Below are 25,035 nucleotides of genomic sequence, written 5' to 3' on the forward strand. Positions count from 1 at the left end.
CCATATACATCGCCATCTCAGCTTGGCCCATTTCCATTTCTTAAGTCTCTTACCCCTGTTCATTAGCATATCGTCAGTCATTCCAAATATGCTGTGGAGGATCGCTCGAAAAGCATTACGATCTAGTCCAAGGTTATTAAGTCTTACATTAGCTCTTTCCACCAAGCTGTGAAAAAGTCTTATGAGACATTCTACTTCACTTTTTTTGACTGTAAAATAAAAATACAAATAAGTACAACTTACACTTACTCAATGAGTACTCCAATTAAAAATATTTTACTAAGCAGCTATTTTTTCCTATGATGCTAGATGCTCTAAGTGATTAAAAAAAGAATGATATCACTTGTTACTTAAGGGCTTATGCAATTAAGGTGGGTGTCACCAGAAGACTAGTAAGACGCTATGTAAATGAAAAATTATGTAACATAATGCTCACTACTACAGACATGTGAAGAAAGAGAAATCAGTGTGGGAAAGAGGAGTTAGGTCATTTTCTTGGGAGTAGACTTTGAACAGAGACTTGGAAGGATACATTGTATTTATACAGGAAGGAATGTGTTGGGGGTGGTAAAATGGAGAATTCCAGGGAGCAATAATATGGGTAAAGGAAAGAGGTAGAATTGTGGTTGAAGTTGAACATGCTTTATTGGGAGCACAGCAAGTTAGGAAGAAGTGAAAAAAACAAGATTGAAGAGGACGGGCTGACGGCAGAGGGCCTTGAATGCCTAGTCAGAAAATTAACATTTACAGTTGACTTTTGAACCACATAGGTTTGAACTGTGGGTCTACTTAAATGCAATAAAAAATAAATACAGCGCAGTACTGTAAGTGTATTTTTCTTATGATTTTCTTAAAAGTTTTAGCTTACTTTAAGAATACAGTATATAATATATAAAACATACAAAATAGGTTGATTGTTTATGTTATCAGTAAGGTCAGCAGTAGGCTATTGGTAGGTAAGCTTTTGCAGAGTCAAAAGTTATATATGGATTTTCAACTGTATTGCAGGGGTTGGTGCTTATATCCTACACTTTGTTCAAGGGTCAACTACATTTTACTGGAGCAGTGTTTCTAATGGACCGTCCAGGACCATTTGAATGAGAGAAATCCACAGCCTCTCCTTTGTTTGTTCAAAAGCAGATTCCCAAGCCTTACTTGACTTACCAAGTCCGAATCACTAACATCAGACCCAGGAATTAGCTTTTAAAAAACAAGACCTCAGTTGACTCTTCTAGGCCCTGAGGGTTGAAAAAGTGGGAGGGAGCTTGAGATGTTGCAGAAAATCAGTGGGACTTGGTGACTAATTTTCAAACAGAAATGTTCAATATTCACACACTTGGATTTCAGTCCAGACTTAGGAAAGGGTATTTTTAAAGAAGTGCAGGGTGATTTTAATGCATTGATCAGGACTGAGAATTAAGGGATTCGATTTAGCAGGCTACACAGTGTAACTATAAGCTCAGAAATATGACAAAAAGCTCATTTTTACCCATCCAATAAGAATTTATCTTGAAGGCCTCCTGTGAACCAGGCAGTGAATACACCAGGGTTTCTGCCCACAAAGTTGTTACACTTTGGCTAAGAAAAAAAAAAAAAAAAGTGCAAGCACTATGATTGATGGTGTTTGGCAGTGACCAAAAGGTAGGAATAATCAACTGGGGAGATAGCAGGAAATTAACAAAGGTCCCAAGGAGGAGGGGTCACTTGCCAGAGGAGGCAGCTTGAAGGTATGTTCTGAGAGCTAGCTGCAGATGGTTGGTATGGCCACATGGCAGACTAGACTTTACAATGGGGAGTTTCTGAAAAATTTTGGCTGGCAAGTTAACATCATATTTGCACTTAAGGAGGGTCACTTTGGCAGTAGATTCTCAAAACCACATTATGAATGATGAGTCCACATGTGACATGGTTGTGTCTTCCCCAAAACAATTTTAACAGTCTATGCCATCCCATATGCTCTTTCTACAAAGACTTTGATACTCCTCTGAGATGGGATCTGTCTCCTTCACTTGAAACAGGGAAGGCATTTTCTGACATTTCAACCAGTAGAGCTCAGTGGAAATGAGGCAGTGTGAACTTTTCAAGGCTAGGTCACAGAAGGGGTTGCAGCTGCTCTGAGGACAAAAACTTGGAAAGAATTCTCATAAAAAATACAGAGAAAGAGGAAGCTCAGGTGTGGATGTGCTGTATGAAGTGTAGAGTATGTTAATGTTTGCCTGAAAGTCATCCTGCTTAAATCTGATGGAGAATTATCGGGAGTGCAAACGTTAGCACCAACAATAGTTTCCTCCTTGAGGAAAGGGAAGTTTTAAGAGTCAGATGCTGCTCTGAGCCAAATATTAACAAGTCATCCAACACAGCTATCAAGGATTTTAGGCACAATCTTCAGCAGGTAGTAATTTTTTCTGAGTTTTATCCATGTAAGCTCACATTTCATTACAGCTAAAGACCTTACTCATGTGGTCCAGGAACCGTTGTAAATGATATTTGAGAGATCTTGGATAATGAGAATTGTGAGGTGCTAGGCACTGGCTCATGTTATTTAACTTTATTTTGGGATAACTTTAGATTTACACAAGAGAAGCAATGATGATAGAGTTCCCAATCTTCACTGTTTCTCTGTTAAAACTTCACAGAACCGTGGTACAATTATCAAAATGAATACACTAACATCGGCACATTATTAACATACAGATCTTACCACTTTTCCACTAATGCTCTTTTTTTGATTCCAGAATCCAAGCCAGGATACATTTGGCTGGCATGTCTCCTCCAATTTATGATAGTTTTTAGTCTTTCATGACTTTTTTTTTTTAAAGTTTTAATTTATTTTGAGAGGGGTATGAGCAGGGGAGGAAAAAAGAATCCCAAGCAGACTCCATGCTGAGCATGGACAAGGGCTCAATCCCACAAACCATGACATTATGACCGGAGCTGAAATCAAGAGTTGGATGCTTAACCTGAGCCACCCAGAGGGCCAAACCTTGACTTTTCATTTTGCATAATATTCCTCAATTTGGGTTTGTCTAATGTTTTTTTGTTTTTGTGTTTTTTTTTTGCATAATAAGCTGTGTTTAGGGACTTGGGGGGTGAATTCTAGAGATAAATTGCTGTTCTTCTCACATGTCGGGGGACACATACAAGGTTAACTGCTGAGAACTTTGATCACTTGATTACGCTAGTCTACAGGGTTCTCCACTGTAGTTGCTATTTATCCTTTCCACAACCTATTCTTTGGAAGCCAATCTTTTAGGGAAAATGTAATTCCACTTCTTGGGAAGGAGTATCTATAACTATTACTTGGAATTTTCATGAAAGCAAGAGGTCTTTTTTCCCCTATTTACTCAATTATTTATGTCAGGGTGTGTGCAAGGGGGGGGTCACATACACTTATTTTATAACAATCCTGTCATCTTACTCAAATTGTTCAGTTTTGGCCCTTGGGAGCTTTCAAGTTGGCTCTTGTGTTTCACATCACACAACCCCATTGGCTTTTTCACTTCTTTGCTTTCTGGCACTACTTGCCAGGCCAATCTTATATTTTCCCTGTGTGAGATTAACAGGAAATATATATATATATATATATATATATATATATATATATATATATATATATTGGTCTCTGTCCCTGGTTCCTGGCACATAGCTCCCAAAACTCTTGGGATTTCCTAAATGATGTGAGCAGCACGAGTATCTTTAGCTCAATTGTGTCATTGACCTTGGCCCCCAACACAAAGCTCCTAAATCCCTTAGAACATCAGGGGTGATAGGAATCTTTTGTTCTAAGGAGACGACTACCGGTGGCTCCTGGCTGGGAGCTAGTCACCAAAAAGACTTGATTAAAAGTCCATGATTAAAAGCTTGGAACTTTCAGCTGTATCCCCCATTGTGCAGAGGGGCTGGATATTGAGTTAATGACCTATGGTGCCTATGTGATGAAAACTCCATGAAGACCCCCGAAGTGTTCAGGGAGCTTCTGGGATGGTGAACATATGAAGGTCCTGGGAAAGGGAATGGAAGCTCCATGCCCCTTCCTACATACCTTGCCCTGTGCATCTCTGCTGTCTGCTCCTGATTGTATCCTTGTATTTTAAAAAGTGTATCCTTCTATAATAAATCAGTAATCTATTAAGTAAACAATTTTCCTCAGTTCTATGAGCTGCTCTAGCAAATTAATTGGGCCTCCAATTTATAGCCAGTTAGTCTGAAATGCAGGTAACAACCTGGACTTGTGATGGGCATCTGAAGTGGGAGACAGTCTTGTGGCATTGAACTCAACGTACAGGATCTGATGCCATCTCAGGTAGTGTCAGAACTGAGAAATTGTAGGGTACCCGGCCAATGTCACAGAAAATTGCTTGCTTGAAAAAACCACACAGTTGGAGACTGGAAGTGTCAAGAAGTGTAGCAGAGTAGTGTCAGCAAAAGAGAAACAAGGCATAGCATAGGTTTTCCTTTACACTCTGTGTGGCTATTTCTTCAAGGAATCCTGGTTGTTTTTATTGGAGACTGGTATTTAAACACCAAGGGTGTGCTTATTACTACTGGGAGATGACTATTTCTAAGCCCAATACATAACCAGGAGCTGGGATGGGTACAGTGGAATATTTCTAAGCCCTCTCAGCAGACAAAGCTGGAAAATATGTATGTATACTTACCTATATATGCATACATATTGGCCCATGTTATGTGTGACAAATGAAGTGAAAGCCAAATATTGGACCACTGGGTCTATAGGTGGTCCTGGGCTAAGTCCCAGAAGAGATGATCAATTGTATTTTTTACCTCACAAACACTCAGGGCTCATGAGTTCATAAGGGCTAATCATACTAGATTTAACTTATTTCCTCCTTCTAGTAGGAGTGGATCAGAGAAATGCAGTTCACAAAGTATCTGGATTTTAGGGGAGCCTGGGTGGCTCAGTTGGTTAAGCACGTGACTCTTAATTTCAGCTCAGGTCATGATGTCACGATTTGTGAGATCATGCCTCCTGTTGGGCTCTGTACAGAGCCTGCTTGGGATTCTGTCTGTCCCTCCCCCATTCTCTTTCAAAATAAATTAAAAAAAAATTTTTTTTAAATGTTTGTTTATTTTTGAGAGAGAGAGACAGAGTGTGAGTGGGGGAGGAGCAGAGAGAGAGGGAGACACGGAATCTGAAGGGGGCTCCAGGCTCTGAGCTGTCAGCACAGAGCCCGATGCGGGGCTCAAACTCACAAACAGTGAGATCATGACCTGAGCTGAAGTCGGATGCTTACCGACTGAGCCACCCAGGCGCCCCAATAAATAAATACATATTAAAAAAACCCGCAAAATATTTGCATTTTAGGAAGGCATATAACAAAAATCTCTTACTCTTATGTCAATTATCTACTCAGTATCCAGTAGTGCCAAGCACAATGGTAGGCTCTCACATAAATGTTTGCTAAGTAAATGATAACTCCTTGTACACAAATGAGGTAAAGGAATATACTGGATGAGACAGGATCCGAAGTAAGCTCTAGATGCCAAAATAATCACTTGAATCAAACAACATGAAATTATTAGAAAGTTTTAAAATTGTTCACTGAGCTTTAAAAAAATTTCTTAGTCTATATGTGTAAAAATTATGGCTGAACAATATGTGTGAAAAAGACTGGGTCAATTCCTAACTCACTATTAATCAAGCTGTGATTGCAATTAGGTTGATAGAACTGAAATTTCACCTGGGAGAGACTAGGGATTCATCAGGAAACCCTACACTTCAGTGTGTCCAAGAATAAATGGAGTGAACAATCTGGATGATTGGCTCCACTCGCAGAGATATTTAAATGTGCCTAGGGTGGTATCCAGGAATCTACATTTTCAGTAAGCATCTTTAGGTGATTCTGATGCTGGAGATACTCCTACCATACTATGAATAAGAGGTATACAGCCAAGATCAACTACAGAACTTGCGGGCCCAATGCAAAGAAAACATGGGTCCCTCATTGAAAACATGAAGTGTTAGTGGAACATTAAACTAAGCGTGGGGCCCCATGACAATGCATAGGTTGCACACACATGAAGCCATTTACTATGCCCTGAGGTAATGATCTGCCACTGCCACTGAAGATTTAAAAAACTCTACTTAATTTTAATTTACATTTAAATAGCCACACACATACTTTTTTAAAAATGGGGCGCCTGGCTGGCTCAGTCGGTAGACCATGGGACAACTCTTCATCTCAGGGTCACGAGTTCAAGCCCCACTTTAGGTGTAGAGGTTACTTAAAAAAAAATTTAAGTAAATAAATAGCCACACATTGCTAGTGGTTACTATACTGGTTAATACAGCTCTACAATGTTTTATATTCTAGAGCTGTATGAAAAAAAATCAACAGCTGCTTGGTAAGGTAATGAATTTTCTTCGTGAGGTCACTGGAAATAGTGGAGGATCAGAGTCACACAATCTAGTAGTTTGGACTCAAGAAGCCATGTGGCACATGTAGGCTTAGTAAATTATGAAGTCTCCCTCTTAAGAAACTTTAAAGCAAAGCCCAAGAAAAGCCATCTCAATTTTCTGGCACATGACAACTAAAACTATCTATGTACACCAAGAGAAATAGTAAGACTATCCCTTTTGTCTTTTTAAGTAAACTCTACCCCCAGTGTGGGGCTCGAACTCATGACCTTGAGATCAAGTCACATATTCCACCAACTGAGCCATGCAGCCACCCCAAGACAATCTCTTCCTGAGAATGGAAGGCCAAGGTGGTACTATTTGTTAGCTCTCCCCAGTCCTACCCATTGAGAAGCAAATTCTAGGTGCACCTGGCTGGCTGGCTGAGTCAGTAGAACATATAACTCTTGATCTCGGGGTTGTGAGTTTGAGCCCCATGTTGGGTGTACAAACTAAAAACAAAATCTCAAAACAACAAAAAAACACCCAAGTTCCAGTCATGAGAGGCCAGTCTGGTTTTTCAACTCAAGGACCCAAGAACTGAGCTGAATTCAACAATTTTTATTTTGCATTCACTATGGGACAGTACTATACAGAATGACCGTGAGAGTCTAGAATGCTTATTAGTTGCATCGAGAAATGAAGATGAAATGCAGGTTCTGGCATCAGACTTACCTGGGTTCTAGCTCTGCCTCCACCAGAAAAGTTCACTGTCATTTTAGACAATCTGAGACTTGGTTTCCTCATCTGAAAATTTCACCTACCTCATTGGTTTTTTTTCCTGAGACTTGAAGATGAAGATAAACCATTAAGCATGCCATTTCCCCATGAAGAGCTTAATAAACATGAGTTGTTAATAATCTCAGTATAAAATAGTAATCTGGTTACACTGAACTTTTGATCCTAATTTAGTGTCAAAATTCTGCAAAAGGAATGCAACTCATTTCTCTTTTGAAAGATACTGTTCAGTATCTTCTTTGTAGGAGACTGTATGGGAAGCGGGCCTGATCTAGTATTACATATTCTTTACTTATATTACCTATACTTTCAGAGAATTGTTTTCAAATGACAAATTATGGTATTAAACACACATTTGGGTAGCAGGCTAAAAGTAGTTTCATTTGGATGGGGAGAGGAGTTAGATTTTTAAAGTATGCAAAATTTCCTTTTGAATGTTTAAAACTCAGGTTAAGAAAACAGCAAATAGGGGCACCTGAGTGGCTCAGTTGGTTAAGTGTCCAACTCCAGGTTTTGGCTCAGGTCATGAGCTCACGGCTTCGTGGGTTCAAGCCCGGCATCGGGTTCTGTGCTGGCAGCGCGGGGCCTGGTTGGGACTCTCTCTCTCCTCTCTCCCACTCGGCTGTCTCTCTCTCAAAATAAACTTAAAATTAAAAATAGGGGCACCTGAGTGGCTCAGTCGGTTGAGCGTCCGACTTCAGCTCACGTCATGATCTCAGTTTGTGGGGTCAAGCCCCGCAATAGGCTATGTGGTGACTGCTTGCTCAGAGCCTGGAGCCTACTTCAGATTCTGTGTCTCCTTCTCTCTCTGCCCCTCCCCCACTCACGCTTTGTCTGTTTCTCAAAAATAAATAAATGTAAAAAAAAAATAAAACAAAAACAAACAAACAACAAAAAAAAAAACAGAGGCACCTGGGCGGCTCAGTTGGTCAAGTGTCCAACTACAGCTCAGGTCATGATCTCACAGTTCATGGGTTCGAGCCCCATGTCAGGCTCTATGCTAACAGCTGGGAGCCTGGTGCCTGCTTCAGATTCTGTCTCTCCCTCTCTCTCTGCCCTCCCCCCACTCACACTCTCTCTCTCAAAAATAAACATTAAAGGGGCACCTGGGTGGCTTAAGCCCTGCGTCGGGCTCTGTGCTGACAGCTCAGAACCTGGAGCCTGCTTTGGAGTCTATGTCTCCCTCTCTCTCTCAAAAATAATAAAACATAAAAATAAATAAATCTTTAAAAATAAACATTAAAAATGTTTAAAAAATTGGGGCGCCTGGGTGGCGCAGTCGGTTAAGCGTCCGACTTCAGCCAGGTCACGATCTCGCGGTCCGTGAGTTCGAGCCCCGCGTCAGGCTCTGGGCTGATGGCTCAGAGCCTGGAGCCTGTTTCTGATTCTGTGTCTCCCTCTCTCTCTGCCCCTCCCCCGTTCATGCTCTGTCTCTCTCTGTCCCAAAAATAAATAAAAAGTTGAAAAAAAAAATGTTTAAAAAATTAAAAAGAAAGCAAACCATTCTCCAAAAAATAAAAGAAAAAGAAAACGGCAAATAACAGTAGATATTACATTCAACTTTGGTTAAATCTGCCAGATGGATTTTAAGGGTTGAAGGACAGCAAGATTGCAAAAACAGGCCCTAGAAGGGCCTTGAGGCCCTTGAGGATCCTAAAAGATCCTTGAGGATCATTTAAAATATAACTGGAATGAGAGAAAACTGAATTAAGTCTACCAACGAGATTCTTAGGGTGGTACTACTGAGACCTACTGAGACCACACAAGGAAAAATGGAAGTGCCCAGCAACGAGGCTGTACTAGTGTCTGAAATAAAAGTCATTTCCTCAAAGTCTAAAGACATTGTCAAAATGGATCTCAGTCAGGATTGTTTGTTGTCATGCCCGTGAGACAAGATACATAAGATTACTTTTTAAGGTCTGTCAGGGCAAGGATTCCCCCCTCCCCCAATCTGTTACATTAATTTTAATAAACATTTGCTATGTGCAAAGTACCATGCTTATTTCTTCAGCAACTAAAATATCTTCTATAGCTCTATCAATCCTCTGCCTCTATGGGTTTTGTGCCAGAGAACTCAGGGAATTGGTCAAGGTAAACCTTTAGAGTTTGAGATCTCTTATTAAATTTTAGACTGTTAACAGAACGAGTCCTTGGTTGGCAGATAATCCTTTAGTACATATGTCACATAAGTTCTCAAATTCTTCTTTCCACATACACAAATATATTTTAGGAACCTGATTAAAATATTCTCAGTGTAGTGCAGGGATCTTGTAATTCACTTGTAATCTATTTTTTTAAATGGCCAAAATATTAGACAGAAATTAGAGGAACTCTATTTTGGGTGTTACAAAGAACCTGTTAATGTCCAATGTATCTATCAATGTTTCTATTTGATTGAATAAAGATGTTCAGGCAGTGCTGGATGTCTGGTTGGTACTCACAGTTCTTGACAGTATTACTAATGGATTCCACCAGTTTCTTCAGAGTCTTCTGGTCCATGTCAAGTGTTGCTTCAACACACTGTAGAGTTCTCAGATAGCCTAGTTCCAAGCCTACATGTCTTGGATTGTCACTGATTCCATAGTTCATTACTCTATACCAACAGAATGTGACGGCGGCAACATTCCAGCAACCACAGAAGGTTCTCAAGTGATTGCAAAAATATGCAACAACGGTTGTTAGCACTCAAAACAAATGCAATGATTCCATGAATGTTATTGTGATCTGAAATATTACAGCAATTCCTACATTTATCTTTTCTTTAGGGCTAAACACCACTTAAAGTGGTACTTGATATTATTGTCATTTATATTTCCTCAGCACAAACTGTATGGTTGAAAATGTTTCCTTCCTAACTGAACACACAACTAAATAAAATTATAAGGATCTTATTTTTAAGTGGACATATTTTTCTAGGCTATAAATAGCTCCTTCAAAGATTATGTAACCTCCTTTAAAAAACTTTAAGCATCTTCTTGTAAGAGAGACTCCAATCTGGGAGCTCCTAGAAAAATGTAAAACCCCACTAGTACCCCTCCAACTTATACCTGACTGACTGGTAAGAAAGCATGGTGTGACTATGCCAAAGCTGGCCAAAATAACAACTGTTCTAACTCTACTGTCAAATCCTAATACAGGGAACAAACATTTCCTAGTCTGTTTACTGGCTTTCACTATAGTAAGGCAAGAAAATGTACCAGAATGAATTTTAGAATTTAGAATATAATATTCTTACAAATTTTAAATAAAATATAAAGTAAATTTTAAAATAAGGCAAATGTAGGGCGCCTGGCTGGCTCGACTGGAGGAGCGTGCAATTCTTGATCTTGAGGTCATGAGTTTGAGCCCTATGTTGGGTACAGAGATTACAAAAAAAAATTAAAACAAATTATTAAAAAGTAAAATAATGCAAATACAACTGGAACACAAAAGCTCTCCCAAAACTTTTCTTTAGGAAATACTGTGTTCACTGAATTAAGTTGAAAACTGGCAATGCTTTAGAAGTGTGAAACCTGTCACTTAAGTTTGAAGAATAACTGTTCTCAGTTTCTCCAAGGCTAGTCTATTATTTTCTATGAAATGAAAGCAAATGAGGCAACAGGCTTTTAGCACACCTTGACTGGAGGAATATGAACCTATATTCTGGATAAAGTCAACTCAGAACAATCTTACGGTATTTAAAATAAAACACCTAAATATACTAAAGGCAACCAAATGAATCCAAAACAATCAGACAGAGAAGTACTGGTATAAATTCAATTTTTCGATTCAGACACTCATCAATTTTGTTGCAGTTACCTTGGCATCATTATCCAGATAACATGCCCTGTGTATATAAAACTGGTATAAAAGTATTCAAGAAAAAGGGTGGTTTGGTGGAAGGAAGAGGTAAGAAATGTTACGGACTTGCACATAACATTACTCTATCAAATTTTCTTCCCATAGCTTATTAGAAAGAAGACTATTAAGGCTACCATCACAGAAGAAATGAAAAAGGTGTTTCGCAGACAGTCAACACAACCTGGAAAGAACAGTTTTTTTTGCCAGGTCACCTTATTCCTCAGTCTAATAACCGTTGCTTTCTAATTTGATATAATCATCACATTCTGGACCAGTGTGCTCATACCAAAACTGATCACCAAATAAACTGATAAACTTATCTTTTAGCATTTTCTTGAACAACAATTCTAAGAAACTTCCTTTCAGATAAAAAAATGTTCCTCAAAACTTATTGTGTACTTAAGAGCATATACATATCTTTTATTTATTTCTTTAAGTTTATTTATTTGAGAGAGAGAGAGAGGGCAGAAAGAGAAGGGAGAGAGAGAATCCCAAGCAGGCTCTGCGCTGTCAGCACAGAGCCTAACATGGGTCTCAATCTCACAATTTCAAGATCATGACCTGAGCCAAAACCAAGAGTTGGATGCTTAACTGACTGAGCCACCCAGGTGCCCCTACATATCTTTTATTAGGAAAGAGTATGAAGCTTTAAGCATAAAATTTAAGGAAGTTTACCAAGAAATAAATAATTTTTACAGCTAAAAATTTGGGGATATGTCTTATCCACCTACCATTGAACCCCTAGTAGTGCTTCTTAATCTTTATAACTTAACTTGCAACTCAAAGGGAGCTGATAAGAACACAGCTATTTTTAAGTAAAATAGCTATTTATTCAGCCTCTTGTCATGCCAAAATGTTTTGTGCATATACCACTATAATTAGCACACCCTCTGAAACAGGCAAAATTGTACATCAAATTATATTTCATGTTACCTGATTATATAAAAATGTAAAGTGAAAATGATTTATCAATTCCTTTTAACGTTACTAGTAAACAATTCAGCAGTAGATATGAGGCACAAAATCTTAGTAAAATATGACAGGAAGAGCAATAATGTAATTCTCACTTAACTTGTCATAATTTGTTATGAATATACAAAGACAAATTTCTAAAATGTTATATTTACTAAGATTCTGGCAATAGCTTTATGTAACAAGACACAGCATACCAGGCCTGCCACTCAACTTGTTTATGGTAAGACTCAGCTTCAATATGAAGCTGTTTGGAAAAAAAAAGAAAAAAAAAAAAATTAGAAGTCTGCTTTTTTTTTTTTTACATGCTAAGTATCTTGGCAAGTATGCCATTAAACACAGTATGGAATTTAAGATAGCAAGAATAAGGAGTTAATAAAAGCTAAACACTGCAGCCTAAACAAAATTCATACAAAAATAAAATAACTATCACTGGTTACATAAAATTTTCCTGACTGGTTAAAACTAACAGTATAAAACATGCATTTTAGAATCTTTAGCTATCAAGTTCAAAAAGTACCAGTGTCTATTGGAAATGATTCCTCTCCAAAGCCAAAGTGTAGTCAAAATTAATTCAAATGTTATAACACATTCTAATGCTAAAAAACATTCAGTATTATTGAAGTGGAGGTAAATCCCAGAGCTTTTGGGGCTTTGTCGTGCTGCAAAAGGCTGTTACTCTGGTTCACTTAAAGCAGCAAATGACAAGAGTCCAAGGATGTCTAAGGGCAAGACTGCTGTACCAGCTCTGACCTCCCCATGAAGCATGGCTACTGTGTCCACAAAAATAGGATGTGTGAGGATAAAAGGCACGCTATTCTGCTAGCTAAAGAGATAGCAAACCACCCCCCCCCAACCCTAAAAGCTCCTTCCCCGGGTAAATAAAAGTATATAAGGGGAAAAAATTAAAATACACTTATCTACAGAATAAGGATTTTGAAATATCAATGTAATCCCTATTTCCAAAATGTTAACTCGAGTCATCTGGTCATTTCTAATTACATCTTAATGATATATCCAGATTCGATTTCTGTTGATTTATCATTAGATACTTCAAGTCAAAAATATTAACTTTATCCCCAAATATCTTAACCACTAGCACAACTGCAATGTATTATCTCCCAGAGTTGTTAAGCACTGGAAGAGAAAAAACTGATGTTCAAGCAGCAGGCAACAATTATGGCCCTTTCACACAGAGGCATCCAAGTGGCTACTGAATAGTCCAGTAATAATTCTAAAAACAAGAAAATTCATGCATTTTAGTAATTATGTCATAATTTTCACAGTTGAGATTTCCTTAGACATTGCACTTTCTTTATAAAGGAATCCTGATTTTTCTTAATATTATGGCGAGTCGGGACTTGAACTAGCAGCCTTCTTTTTCTTCTTCTTACTGTGTTTCTTATGCTTCTTTTTCTTTTTTGTTTTTTCCTGTAAAGACAGTTCCCTGTTAGACATTTCTACAGGAAAATATGCAAGTCTAAAACAACTTTACCATGGTACTTCTAAGATACTATATAATTATTTCAAACAATCCACACAACCAAGTAAACTATTCGGAACATTTTTGGAAAAGTCTAAATAATTAATATCATGAGGACTAAGAGTGCTTGTTTTCAAAAAGATATGGAAAAATTCTTAAGTCATTAGCACATTAATGTAGTTTCTAAATAAAACTTTCTATAGAAAATAAATTCTATGAATAATCATATCAACTGCTGTATCTCATACTATATAATTTGTAAAGGCGAAGTAATTGTAGTTATTGCAAAGAAGTCCTCATATCACAGTAAAACACAACTGTTTTTATAAATGACAGTTTTTGGAAAATATATATATTAAATCTGGTATTTTTTGGGTAAACAGGAACATAATTATTAGGTCCTGTCTTCACTGGTAACTATTTTAATTATTAAATTAACAACAACTAACTGGTACAAAATATTGATGTACAGTTGAAAAGTCTACTTAGTTTAGTAACTTTAATTTTTTAAAAAAGCTTTTATGTAAGCTCTATGCCCAGCATGGGGCTTCAACTCACAACCCCAAGATCAAGAGTCATACGCTGTACCTGCAGAACCAGCCATGCATTCAGATGCTTACTTTTTAGACAAAAATGCCACTAAAGCCTAGAAAAAGTAGTCAACTCATGACTAGATAAAGAGAGCTACAATTTTGTTGAACTCTGACTCTTGTGACTATTTCTGATGTAGAAGAGAAGGCAGAACTCTTAGAAACAGATACTTAGAAAAGTGGTATCAAATGAGAGACTAGTTGTTGCAAAAGAAAATAAAAAGCAAGAAAGGAAAAAAAAAGCAAGAAAGGAGACGTGTAAAGACAGCAAAAGTACAGCTTCCTATCATTTCTGAATCAGTAAGAACTTTCCACAATCCCCCTGCCCCTCTCAAAGGTCTCTACCACTTAGCAGCTTTAAGCTAACTTTCATCATTCTCTTCACGAAAAGATCAAGTGCACAGGGAATTTTACAAAATTCCCTGTATTTGGCCCTTTAACGTTTTGGGGCTAGGTTGCTTTTTCATAAAAGCACAGTTGACTACTCTCTTTTTAAAATACTTTTCTTCGTGGCTTCCACAACACCTCAGTCTGCTGCTTTCTTCTACTGCAAAGACCCTTTCACCTCCCGTGCTTGTTCTTATTCCTCTGCTTGACCTTTCAGGACCTCCTTCCTTTTCCACATGCTCTCTCAGTCTCCCATGCTTTTAATAGTACTTACATACCAAATCTTCCTATCTAGTCCTTGCTCTGAACTCAAGACTGTGAGTTCTTCCTGGATACCTAACAAGTGTATCTAAAATTACCATAAAAATGCTAATTTTTCTCTCCAAATTCTCTTAGCTATCTTAGTAAATGGCACCTCTATTAAGGCAAAGAAACTAAGCTGCGGTTGGCTCTACTCTGTCTTAACTCCACTCTCTACATCCAAAGCAACAAGTAAGCCCTACCATCTAAGTCCAAAAACATAACTCAAATCCATCACACCAGTCCATCCTCACTACTACCACTGTGATACGAACACCATTCCTCACCTCTCTCTACTCCATCTCTGCCACAGTATTTTAAAAATGTAAAGTTGATTTAGGTCACTTCTTTGTTAAAAACACTCAAAATAGCTTCCCAAAGCATTCTGATTAAAACTGAAACACCTGGCTACGTGACATGGCCTCTGCTTACTTCCCAACCTCACTGTATGCAATTCCTCTTCATCTACTAGGTGTAAGCCATGCTTACTCTTTCCATTCTTCAAACAAATCAAGCTCATTCCTACCACAGGTCCTCAGCTCTTCTCTCTCTTTAGGATATTCTTCTTTTGATCTTCACATGGTTGGTTCTTTCTTGTAAATCCTATTTCAGCTTAATTTTACTTCCTCAGAAAGGCTTTCCTTCCCCAAAGTCACTTTCTTACATATCATCCTCTTATCCATCTTGTATTCCATTATAACAACACTACTAACACCAATAGTGCCTGCATAGAGATGCTTAATAAACATATGCTAGCTGAATGCACGAAAACAGTGTGTTATGCGAGTACGAATTAGAACTATCCTAAATTAACTATTATGTCTTAGTTAATCTGAACCAAAGACCAAAGCAGTTTTCACTCAAATTATATTCCCATTCAGAAAAAAAAGTCTCTTAAATGTCGCCTTGGTCATGAAGTACAGTAAATGTTACTTCTGAGTCATATATTACCAGGTGATTCTTTCTACCAGAAAAAGACCCTCATTTAAGAGTGAGGGAAATTCCGGGAAAGGGAAGTTAAACCTCAAACCTACAAAAGATGCTGTTCTCATTTTTCTTCTACCTCTCCCTAAGAAAATACTTTCAAAGGCAATCACCCATGCTTATACTGAGTGCTCCTAAATTACTTTAATGATATGGTCTGCAATTACTCTTTGATAATCTGTTATCTACTTTCCCCAGGTTGGTCTGCTTCTCATTTGAATATCACTTCCATTTTCTTTATTCTCCTCTTCCTTCTTTCTCCTTTTATACTTCTCAATTTGCATAATAGCAGAGCTGGCTTTAGAAATAATCAAAAGAATCATCTTTATTAGTGAATCATTTATGTTGTCACATTCCTGCTTTATTTTTTATTGCATCCTGTGCTTAGAAGGTTTTTCTGTTGTTATAGGTTTGGCTGATCTGAAAGTAACTTCTATTGAAGATGAGGGAATCACCATACTTAAATCTCATATTTCATATTACAGTTTAAGAAAATCAAAAAAAGTTTGAGTTTTCATTTCTAACAGCACTGAATATGGAATAAAATAAAATGAAATGCTGAATAAAACACTGAAATGGAAACAGGACATGTTTACTACTAGGAAACTCTTCCTTTCTCCTAAGCCAATTTAACTTGCTTTAACCCATTAAGTAAAGCTGAATACCACATTTTTCCCAATAAATATTTAGGCCCAGTAAATGAAGTCATGCTTTATAAGGATTCATTTTATCTTAACAAAAAGAACCACACTATTGTCATGTAAAAAATTTAAATGATACTTGCTATTACTTTTTCTCGTTCTTCACTGCTTTTCTTCTTTTTTGCTCGTACCTAAAAAGTTTGAATTTTTGTTGAGAAGACAAATATGTAACTTGCACTCAAGACATTTTTTTAAAATTTATATGTAAAAACCATTTTGACAATCAAATGGCATTTTAAATGCCTTCTTATACCTTAAACCCCTGTTTGCACATCCCAGAAATGCAGATATCATATAAACAAAGGGAAGACTGTATTTTGTTTCATTCATCCAGAGCTTTACTGAGTTTTGGAAAATGCATTGATGACAGTGCTACTTTAGAGTTTTTGAACGGCTTATGTAATGTACCTGCTACAGCTTGGATTTTGTTATGTCTTAAGATTTTATGTATTCTGGTGTTATCACACTCAGCATTTATGCACTGAAATAAAATTTAGTAAAATTATACATTAATATTTTCTTATATATTAAAAAAATGTTAGGGGATATTAATATAAAATGTGTAGATCAGATCTGTAATACATACATATGTGCTGCCAATTTTTTTTTTTTTAATTTTTTTTTCAACGTTTATTTATTTTTGGGACAGAGAGAGACAGAGCATGAACGGGGGAGGGGCAGAGAGAGAGGGAGACACAGAATCGGAAACAGGCTCCAGGCCATCAGCCCAGAGCCTGATGCGGGGCTCGAACTCTCGGACCGTGAGATCGTGACCTGGCTGAAGTCGGACGCTTAACCAACTGCGCCACCCAGGCGCCCCCGTGCTGCCAATTTCAATTCAATTCATTTCAATTTCATTTCAGAGGGGTATTACAAAATACTATTACAAAAGGGGAGCAATAGGCCCTATTTTACAAATGAGGAAACAAAATCCAAGAGAAAAACACTTTAAAGATGGTAACTTACAGACCTAAAATTATCTAAAAATGGACTCTTATTCTAACAGAGTACAAACAAAATCCAAGATAGGAATATCAGAGCTGAAAAGGACCATAGTATAGGGACTACCTAATTCTCCTCTCACCTTATAGATAGGAAAAAAGATCACAGCAACATTTCTGCTCTATCTCATCACTGTTCTACTTCTTAAATAGTAGTAGTTCCAAATAAAAACAAGAGAATGCTATGTTTCAATACACTACACATCAAACAGCATCTTTCACGTAATCAAAATAGCAGTATAGTAAAAAGTAAATATTAGAAGAATAAAATAAAATAGGGGCGCCTGAGCGGCTGAGTCAGTTGAGTGTCCAACTTCAGCTCAAGTCATGATCTCATGGTTCATGAGTTCAAGCCCCACACTGGGCTCGCTGCTGTCGGTGCAAAGCCTGCTTTGGATCCTCTCTTCCCCTCCCTCTGCCCCTCCCCATCTTGTGCTCTCTCAAAAATAAATAAACATTAAAAAATAGCTCAGAATAGATATTTGTAAATACGGTTAATTATAATATTAGCTATATAATTAATTATCTTCTAGGAAATGAAAAACTCGTTCTGAAATAGAACTTCCATTTCTTTTTCATAGCACACTTACTTACTAGAGAAGTGAGTAAATCAAATATTCATGACGTATTTCTTTTAACTAATTTCTTTTATTAAAATCAATAACTGAACAATTATTTTTATATTTCAGAGAGAGAGAGAGAGAGAGAGAGAGAGCAAGCATGCACATGATGGGGGGAGAATGGCAGAGGAGAGAATCTTAAGCAGGTTCCCTGTCAGTGCGGAGTCAGATGTGGGGCTCAATCTCATGACCCTGGGATCGTGACCTGAGCTGAAATCAAGAGTTGGACACTTAACCAACTAGACCACCCAGGCACCCCAAAATCAAATAACATTTTCAAGTGAAGAAAATGGATTTGATCATATACTTACTTCTTCAATGTAATCTGATTCTGATAAGGACTCAGATGATAAAGGTTTATCTTCAGGATACATCTTTCTTTTCTTGCTGAGTCCTTTAATGTCCTATGAAATATAAACACATGTATGTTGACTCAAAAAGATGTAATGCTATGCCACACAAATTCGCTTCTAAGTTCTATTTAACAATTCCTCCAATTATCACAAAAATTACCTATTTTCATTTTAGAAATGTCTAAAATTGATGACATTCACCAGTATTCAGTCTTTAACCCCAATAAAATAATGCTTTTATTACATAACCCTAAAAGACATAACTACATGTCCTTTTAGATGTAATATCCTCATTTTTTTCCTTTTTTTTAAAAGTTAATTTATTTTTGAGAGACAGCATGAGTGGGGGAAGGACAGAGAGAAAGGGAGACAGAGGATCTGAAGCAGGCTCTGCACTGACAGAACAGCCCCTGACATGGGGCTTGAACTCACAACCATAAGATCATGACCTGAGCCGAAGTCAGACACTCAATCGACTGAACCACCCAAGCGCCTCTTTTTTAAAAAATATTTGTTAATTTAAGTAATCTCTATACCCAACGTGGAGCTCACACTCATGGCCCTGAGATCAAAAGACACATGCTCTTCTGACTGAGCCAGGCAGGCACCCCTCTTATTTTAATTACAAATGACAGAATTATAAAAACTCGTAAGAAACCATACAGGTGGTATAAGATTTAAGTCCCTTGTATTTGGATTGTTTTGTTTCTACCCAGTGTTGGATCAGAAAAGCCTAGTGCTACACACACACACACACACACACACACACACACACACACACCCCAACGGGTAATCGTGATAATTGAAAAAGATCTCTACACCGTATAAATTACTTTAGTATGTTCCCAGTGTTAAATTCATATTAAAAAATCTTCATCTCTAAGTATTCTTAATGATGAGAAAATGTGTAACTCTGGGGAAGAAGAAAGACTGAAGGAGTTATTAGACACTTAAAAATATACACTCTGAGGAATAAAAAATTTCAAAAACATCTGATGTACAGCAAAATGTGAAGATTTATTAAAGCTTCATAGTGGATATGCAGGTTGTCATTTTATTATTTTCCATATACTCTTCCTGTATGTCTGACTAGTTTGTAACAATAAAAAAACTACAATGGAAAAAATGCACACTACTGAATCATATAGAAAAAAACCACAAAACTATATAGCATGGACCCAATTTTGAAGACTCTTGGACAAAAATAAATCACATAGAAAATAAGCTAACAGTGATGATCTGTGTTACATTACAGGTGATTTAATTTTGTTTCTGCAAACAGCTTATTATTTTGGTAGAAATGATAAATGCTCACTGTAAGAAAATTCACCTGAAGCCCAGTACCAGGCATTAAACATCATGAAGATTTTTGGAAACAGCTCTCTATGTGTACATTTACTATTTTACATAAATTCTTGTTTAGAACCTGCTCTTCTCACCCAATAGTACCTTTCCATGCCAACTACATTGTCATTTATGGCTGCCTTTGACATTCATTGACAGCATATGCCAGAATTTACTTAACCCATCTCTTTTTGGAGGGCAGGCATACATATGGGTTCTTTGCTATTAAAAACAAAGTTGAGGGGCGCCTGGGTGGCTCAGGTCATGATCTCACGGTTTTGTGAGTTCGAGCCCCACGTCAGGCTCTGTGCTGACAGCTCAGAGCTTGGAGCCTGTTTCAGATTCTGTGTCTCCCTCTCTCTCTGACCCTCCTCCGTTCATGCTATCTCTCCCTGTCTCAAAATAAATAAATAAATATTTTAAAAAAAAATTAAAAAAAAAAAACACAAAGTTGAGGGGCACCTGGGGGCACCTTAGGATTCTCTCTTTCTACCTCTCTGACTTTCCCTTGCTTGTGCTCTCTCTCTCTCTCTCCAAATAAACAAACAAAATAAATAAACTTTAATAAATAAATAAGTAATAAAAACAAAGTTATGGGGCACCTGGATGGCTCAGTCAGTTAAGCATCCGACCCTTGGTTTCGGCTCAGGTCATGATCTCATGGTTCGTGGGATCGAGCCCCGCATTGAGCCCCGCGCTGACAGCACGGAGCCCGCCTGGGATTCTCTCTCTCTCCCTCCCTCGCACTTCCTCGCTCTCTATTTCAAAATAAATAAATAAACTTAAAAAATAACAAAAACAAAGTTGAAATACAGTAAAGGGTGCGTGAGTACAAAATCTTTACCTAATAACAATGTTAAAATGAAAGACCAAAGTAGCCTTCACCCAAATGATTTGCTCATTCTCCCACCACCACCCCTCAATCATTTATTTCACTCATTTATGAATCACACTTTACCAAGAAGCCTCCTTATCAGGCTCTTTTATCAATCATATCAATCTCAGATAATTGGAATACAGTCGTATTTTAAGAAATGCCTAAACATGAATTTTACCACTTTTTCTGTGTATATAAGGTATTTTTTTCTGCCTTCCACAGCAAATATAAAGTATCATTTTTTAATTACGAAGTTTTAAATTATGTATTCCTAGTTTTTACTAAGTTTGTTCATTATATTTAAACTTTGTTCATGGTTTACTTTTTTGTGATCTTTGTCATTCAGAATTAGAATTATCTGGTCAAAAATATTGAGTTTTGAGGCATGGGCCTTCTCCACCCCAATACCATATTCTCCATGGTCTTTCTCCAGTTATACTTTCAGATTTAAAACAGACATATTTGGGATTTATCTGGCCTTAAGGAGTGCCCAGCTTTATATTTTCCAAACGGACAATCATTTTGTCCCAAGAAAAGCCACTTGTATCATATATTAAGTTCCACAAATACTTAACAAAGTTCTACTTGGGCTCCAGACTATTCCCTCCTCCCCCAACTGTTAGTTCCATTTTATCCACTGGTTTTTGTTGTTGTTGTTGTTTTCTATTCCTGTACCATACTGCACTATTTTTTAATCAAAGCATTAATGTCTAATAGGGTAGCTCATACCCAGGAAAATTTACTGAATCTTCATCTTCATGTGCTTCTCTGAATAGATTTGCATATTTTCAAGTAAGTTCCGATCAATTTTTTAAAAATTTCCTATATAGTCTTTGTTACTATTAGAAACAGGATATTCCTTCCATTATTAGGTATCATATTCCATTTTTGTAACAATTTAAAAACGAGCTGAAAACAATGACTGATATATGACTTGAAATCACACCCTTTTTTATAACACTATGCTAACTATACTGGAATTAAAATGAAAACCCTAAAAACAAAGAATATTGCCTAAGGGAAAAAATTACACCCTTTTTATGATTATAACAGTCACTCTAAACAATATTAAGAGAAGCCATGGACCCCAAAATGTTCATCATGTATATGAAAAATGAGTAATATCTAAAATATGAAACTCCTATGAGTCATAAAAACAAAAAACCAACAGAAAAGTAGGCAAAGACTATGAATAGGCAATTCACAGAAAATGGTATCTGAATGGCTAATAAGTAAATGAAGAGGCTAAACCATCTTCACATATTAAATTGGCAAAAAGAAATCTCATAGTGTTGACCATGACGTATGTGGAACAAGGGTACGGTCAATACATTACTAGCAGGATACAAATTAATGAGCATTTGGGTGGGCAAAATTTAGACAAGTTAAATGTATGAACATCTTTGAACCTAGAAATTATAATCCCAGGTATATCTTATTTATTTCCTTTTTCCCTAGGTGTCTCTTAGAAAAGTAATGATAATTTGTGGAAAAGGAAAAATGGATAAGAAATAGTCACTGCAGCACTGTTTGCATTACTGAAAAATGAAAACAGCTAGATGTCCCAAAAACAGAAGAATAGAGAAACAGGAGCGCCTGAATCGCTCAGCTGGTTGAGTGTCTGACTCTTGATTTCGGCTCAGGCCATGATCCCAGGGGGTCATGAGATCAAGCCCTGAATCGGGCTCTGCACTGAGCATGGAGCCTGGCTTGAGTTTCTTTCTCCTTCTGCCCCTCTCCCCTGCTCATGCTCTCTAAAACATAAAAATAATTTAAAAAAGGAATGGAGAAATAAATTATGGCAAATTAATATAATAGAATACTATAGGCAAAAGGACTTGAGGGCATCAACAAGGATAAATGTCCACAGCAATGCTGAATGAAAAAAGTAGGTGCCAGAAGGAAACATGATACCATTTTGAAAATGCAAAATATCTAATGCTATTTAAGAACATATACTTATGCAATAGAAGTGTATAAATGTGGATGGGAAAAATTCACATTAATTTCAGAAACAGCTGCCTCTTAGGAAGGAGAAGGTGTCTTGTACTTTTTCTTTTTTTTAATGTTTGTTTATTTGTGAGAGACAGACAAGAGTGTGAGTGGGGGAGGGGCAGAGAGAGAGGGAGACACAGAATCTGAAGCAGGCTCCAGGCTCTGAGCTGTCAGCACAGAGCCCGATGCAGGGCTTGAACTCACAAACCGTGAGATCATGACCTGAGCCGAAGTCAGACGCTCAACTGACTGAGCCACCAAGGTACCCTGTACTTTTTCTTTAATAAAACCAGACCTGAAGCAACTATGACAAAATGTAAATCATTTGCCAACTCTGGCTGGTATGTATATGGGTATTTGTTTATTGTATTATTTGTCTTTTACTCTATAAAAACACATTATTACTCTGTACCTTATACTGAAGTACAAAATCACAATGCAGTTGTTTTAGTATTTCATGTTTGTATACTACCAGTTTTTAGTTTCACACGTAAATTTAAAAAAAATTTTTTAATGTTTATTCATTTTTGAGACAGGGAGAAACAGATGGTAAGTCGGGGAGGGGCAGAGAGAGGGAGACACAGAATCCCAATCAGACTCCAGGCTCTGAGCTGTCAGCACAGAGCCCGACATGGGGCTTGAACCTATGAACCATGAGATCATGACCTGAGCCGGTCAGACACTTAACTGACTGAGCCACCCAGGCGCCCCTAACACATATATCTTTTTAAATATGAAAGGTACTACTTATTCTATAATGATTTAGAAAATCAGGAATTAATGTTGAATTACATCATATCCCTTTGGCAATTACGGTTTCTTTCATTTGGGCCGTTACTACAATATGGCAAATTGTATTAATAAAGTTCTTATCTTTGAATTCTTAAAATTAACCCATTTTGATCATGATGGCTTTTTTTTTAGTGTCTAAATGGGTTTTGTATTTGCAAATTGATATTAAAACTAAGTATATATCCAAGATTAGTAAAAATATATGTCCACACAGAAACTTGTACATACATGTTTACAACAGCATAAGATAGAAACAACTTAAATATCAACAGACAAATGGATAAACAAATTGTGGCATACACACACAGTGGAATATTAATCATCCATAAAAGGAATGAAGTATTGATACATGCTACCACTTGGGATGAACCTTGAAAACCTTACACTAAGTGAAAGAAGCCAGACACAAAAAGCAATACATTGTATGACTGCTTTTAAATGATATACTCAGAGGGGAGGGGACCTGGACCTGTCCTGAGTCTATGTCATCCTCTGTGATCCAAAGAGTGTCCCTGTCAAGATCTAACCCTGGAAGTTATAAGAGAATTGTTCTTCCACCTGCCCCAGTAAAGTGAAGCTTCACTTGACTTCACTACAAGCTACCAGCTGTAGCCCCAGTGAACAGCACAGCTGGCAGGGGTTTGGCACACCCAGCCCTTGGTGCTGCCTGAAAGCTTCTGTTGAAGCTCTTCCATGTGGAACTGAAATCACCTACTTGCTTGAGTGGTTCTCTCACTAAAAAATCAGGCCTAAGCTGAACAGTCTACAAAAGAGTATCAGTGTTTTACTCCAAAAAATGTAGAAGAAGCGGTGTTTGAGGGTTTAATGCTAAGTTTTACCTGTCCTTAAATCTGTAGAATATGCTATGTTAATGCTACCTTATATTTGTATCAAAGTTAACAAAAAGTAACTGGCTTTCCAAAGTGTAATACTATTGAATTTGTAAACAAACAGAAAACAAATACAAAGGATAATTTGTCTTATACATTCAATTTGTAAATAGCAAGGACTGTTTTAATTCTAATAAATTCCATTTATTTTAATGTAAATACAAGTGATACACTTATTAAAGTTCCTACTTTTTTTAAAAAAGATTTTATTTTTAAGTAATCTCTACATCCAACATGGAGCTCAAGCCTACAACCCCAAGATCAAGAGTCACATGCTCTACTAACTGAGCCAGCCAGGTGCCCATGAAGTTCCACTTTTGATTCAACAAAACAAAACAAAACAAAACAAAACACAAAACAGAATAGAACAAAGATATATCCAGAATATATAAATCTAGAGATGGAAAGCAGAACAGAAGTTACTAGGGGAAGGGGGAAAGGGAGAATGGTAATTAGTTAATGAGTATGGGTTGTTTTTGAGGGGGTAATGAAAACGTTTTTAAACTACAGAGGTGGTCATTGCACAACACTGTATATACACAATATTCCTCCAAATTGTAATTTTACAATGTTTAATAGCATATTATGTGAATTACACCCCAATTTAAAAAATATGTTTAAAAAGACTGAATAAAATATAATGACATTGGTCTGTAGTTTTCTTTCATTAGTAACTGTTTCCTTTAGGTTTTTATTACTAAGAACCAGAAAAAGATTTTTAATTGTACATCAGAAACACAGGAATAAACT

The 25,035-nt window shown here is 37.1% G+C and overlaps 2 protein-coding genes across 5 annotated transcripts in view; both read right to left on the reverse strand.

The window, feature by feature from the left end:
- The window catches only part of LOC122487878 (EF-hand calcium-binding domain-containing protein 1-like), a 26,744-nt gene extending 16,304 nt beyond the window's left edge, over positions 1–10,440 (reverse strand). The window contains exons 1-2 of one of the 2 annotated variants that reach the window (XM_043588853.1): positions 9,598–10,437; positions 54–209 (exon numbers count right to left, since the gene is read on the reverse strand). In XM_043588853.1, the coding sequence (XP_043444788.1) occupies positions 54–209; positions 9,598–9,745 (304 nt within the window). In that variant the 5' untranslated portion in view covers positions 9,746–10,437. Of the gene's footprint in view, positions 1–53; positions 210–9,597 lie in introns of both variants that reach the window. The other variant, XM_043588852.1, reaches the window with a different exon arrangement.
- A 458-nt stretch (positions 10,441–10,898) lies between these two features.
- The window catches only part of FAM133B (family with sequence similarity 133 member B), a 31,870-nt gene continuing 17,733 nt past the window's right edge, over positions 10,899–25,035 (reverse strand). For 2 of the 3 annotated variants that reach the window (XM_043588854.1, XM_043588856.1), the window contains exons 9-11: positions 18,346–18,438; positions 16,497–16,544; positions 10,899–13,399 (exon numbers count right to left, since the gene is read on the reverse strand). In XM_043588854.1, the coding sequence (XP_043444789.1) occupies positions 13,313–13,399; positions 16,497–16,544; positions 18,346–18,438 (228 nt within the window). In that variant the 3' untranslated portion in view covers positions 10,899–13,312. The remainder of the gene's footprint in view (positions 13,400–16,496; positions 16,545–18,345; positions 18,439–25,035) is intronic. The other variant, XM_043588855.1, reaches the window with a different exon arrangement.

Source organism: Prionailurus bengalensis, chromosome A2 (assembly GCF_016509475.1).
Source record: "Prionailurus bengalensis isolate Pbe53 chromosome A2, Fcat_Pben_1.1_paternal_pri, whole genome shotgun sequence".
Taxonomy (NCBI): domain Eukaryota; kingdom Metazoa; phylum Chordata; class Mammalia; order Carnivora; family Felidae; genus Prionailurus; species Prionailurus bengalensis.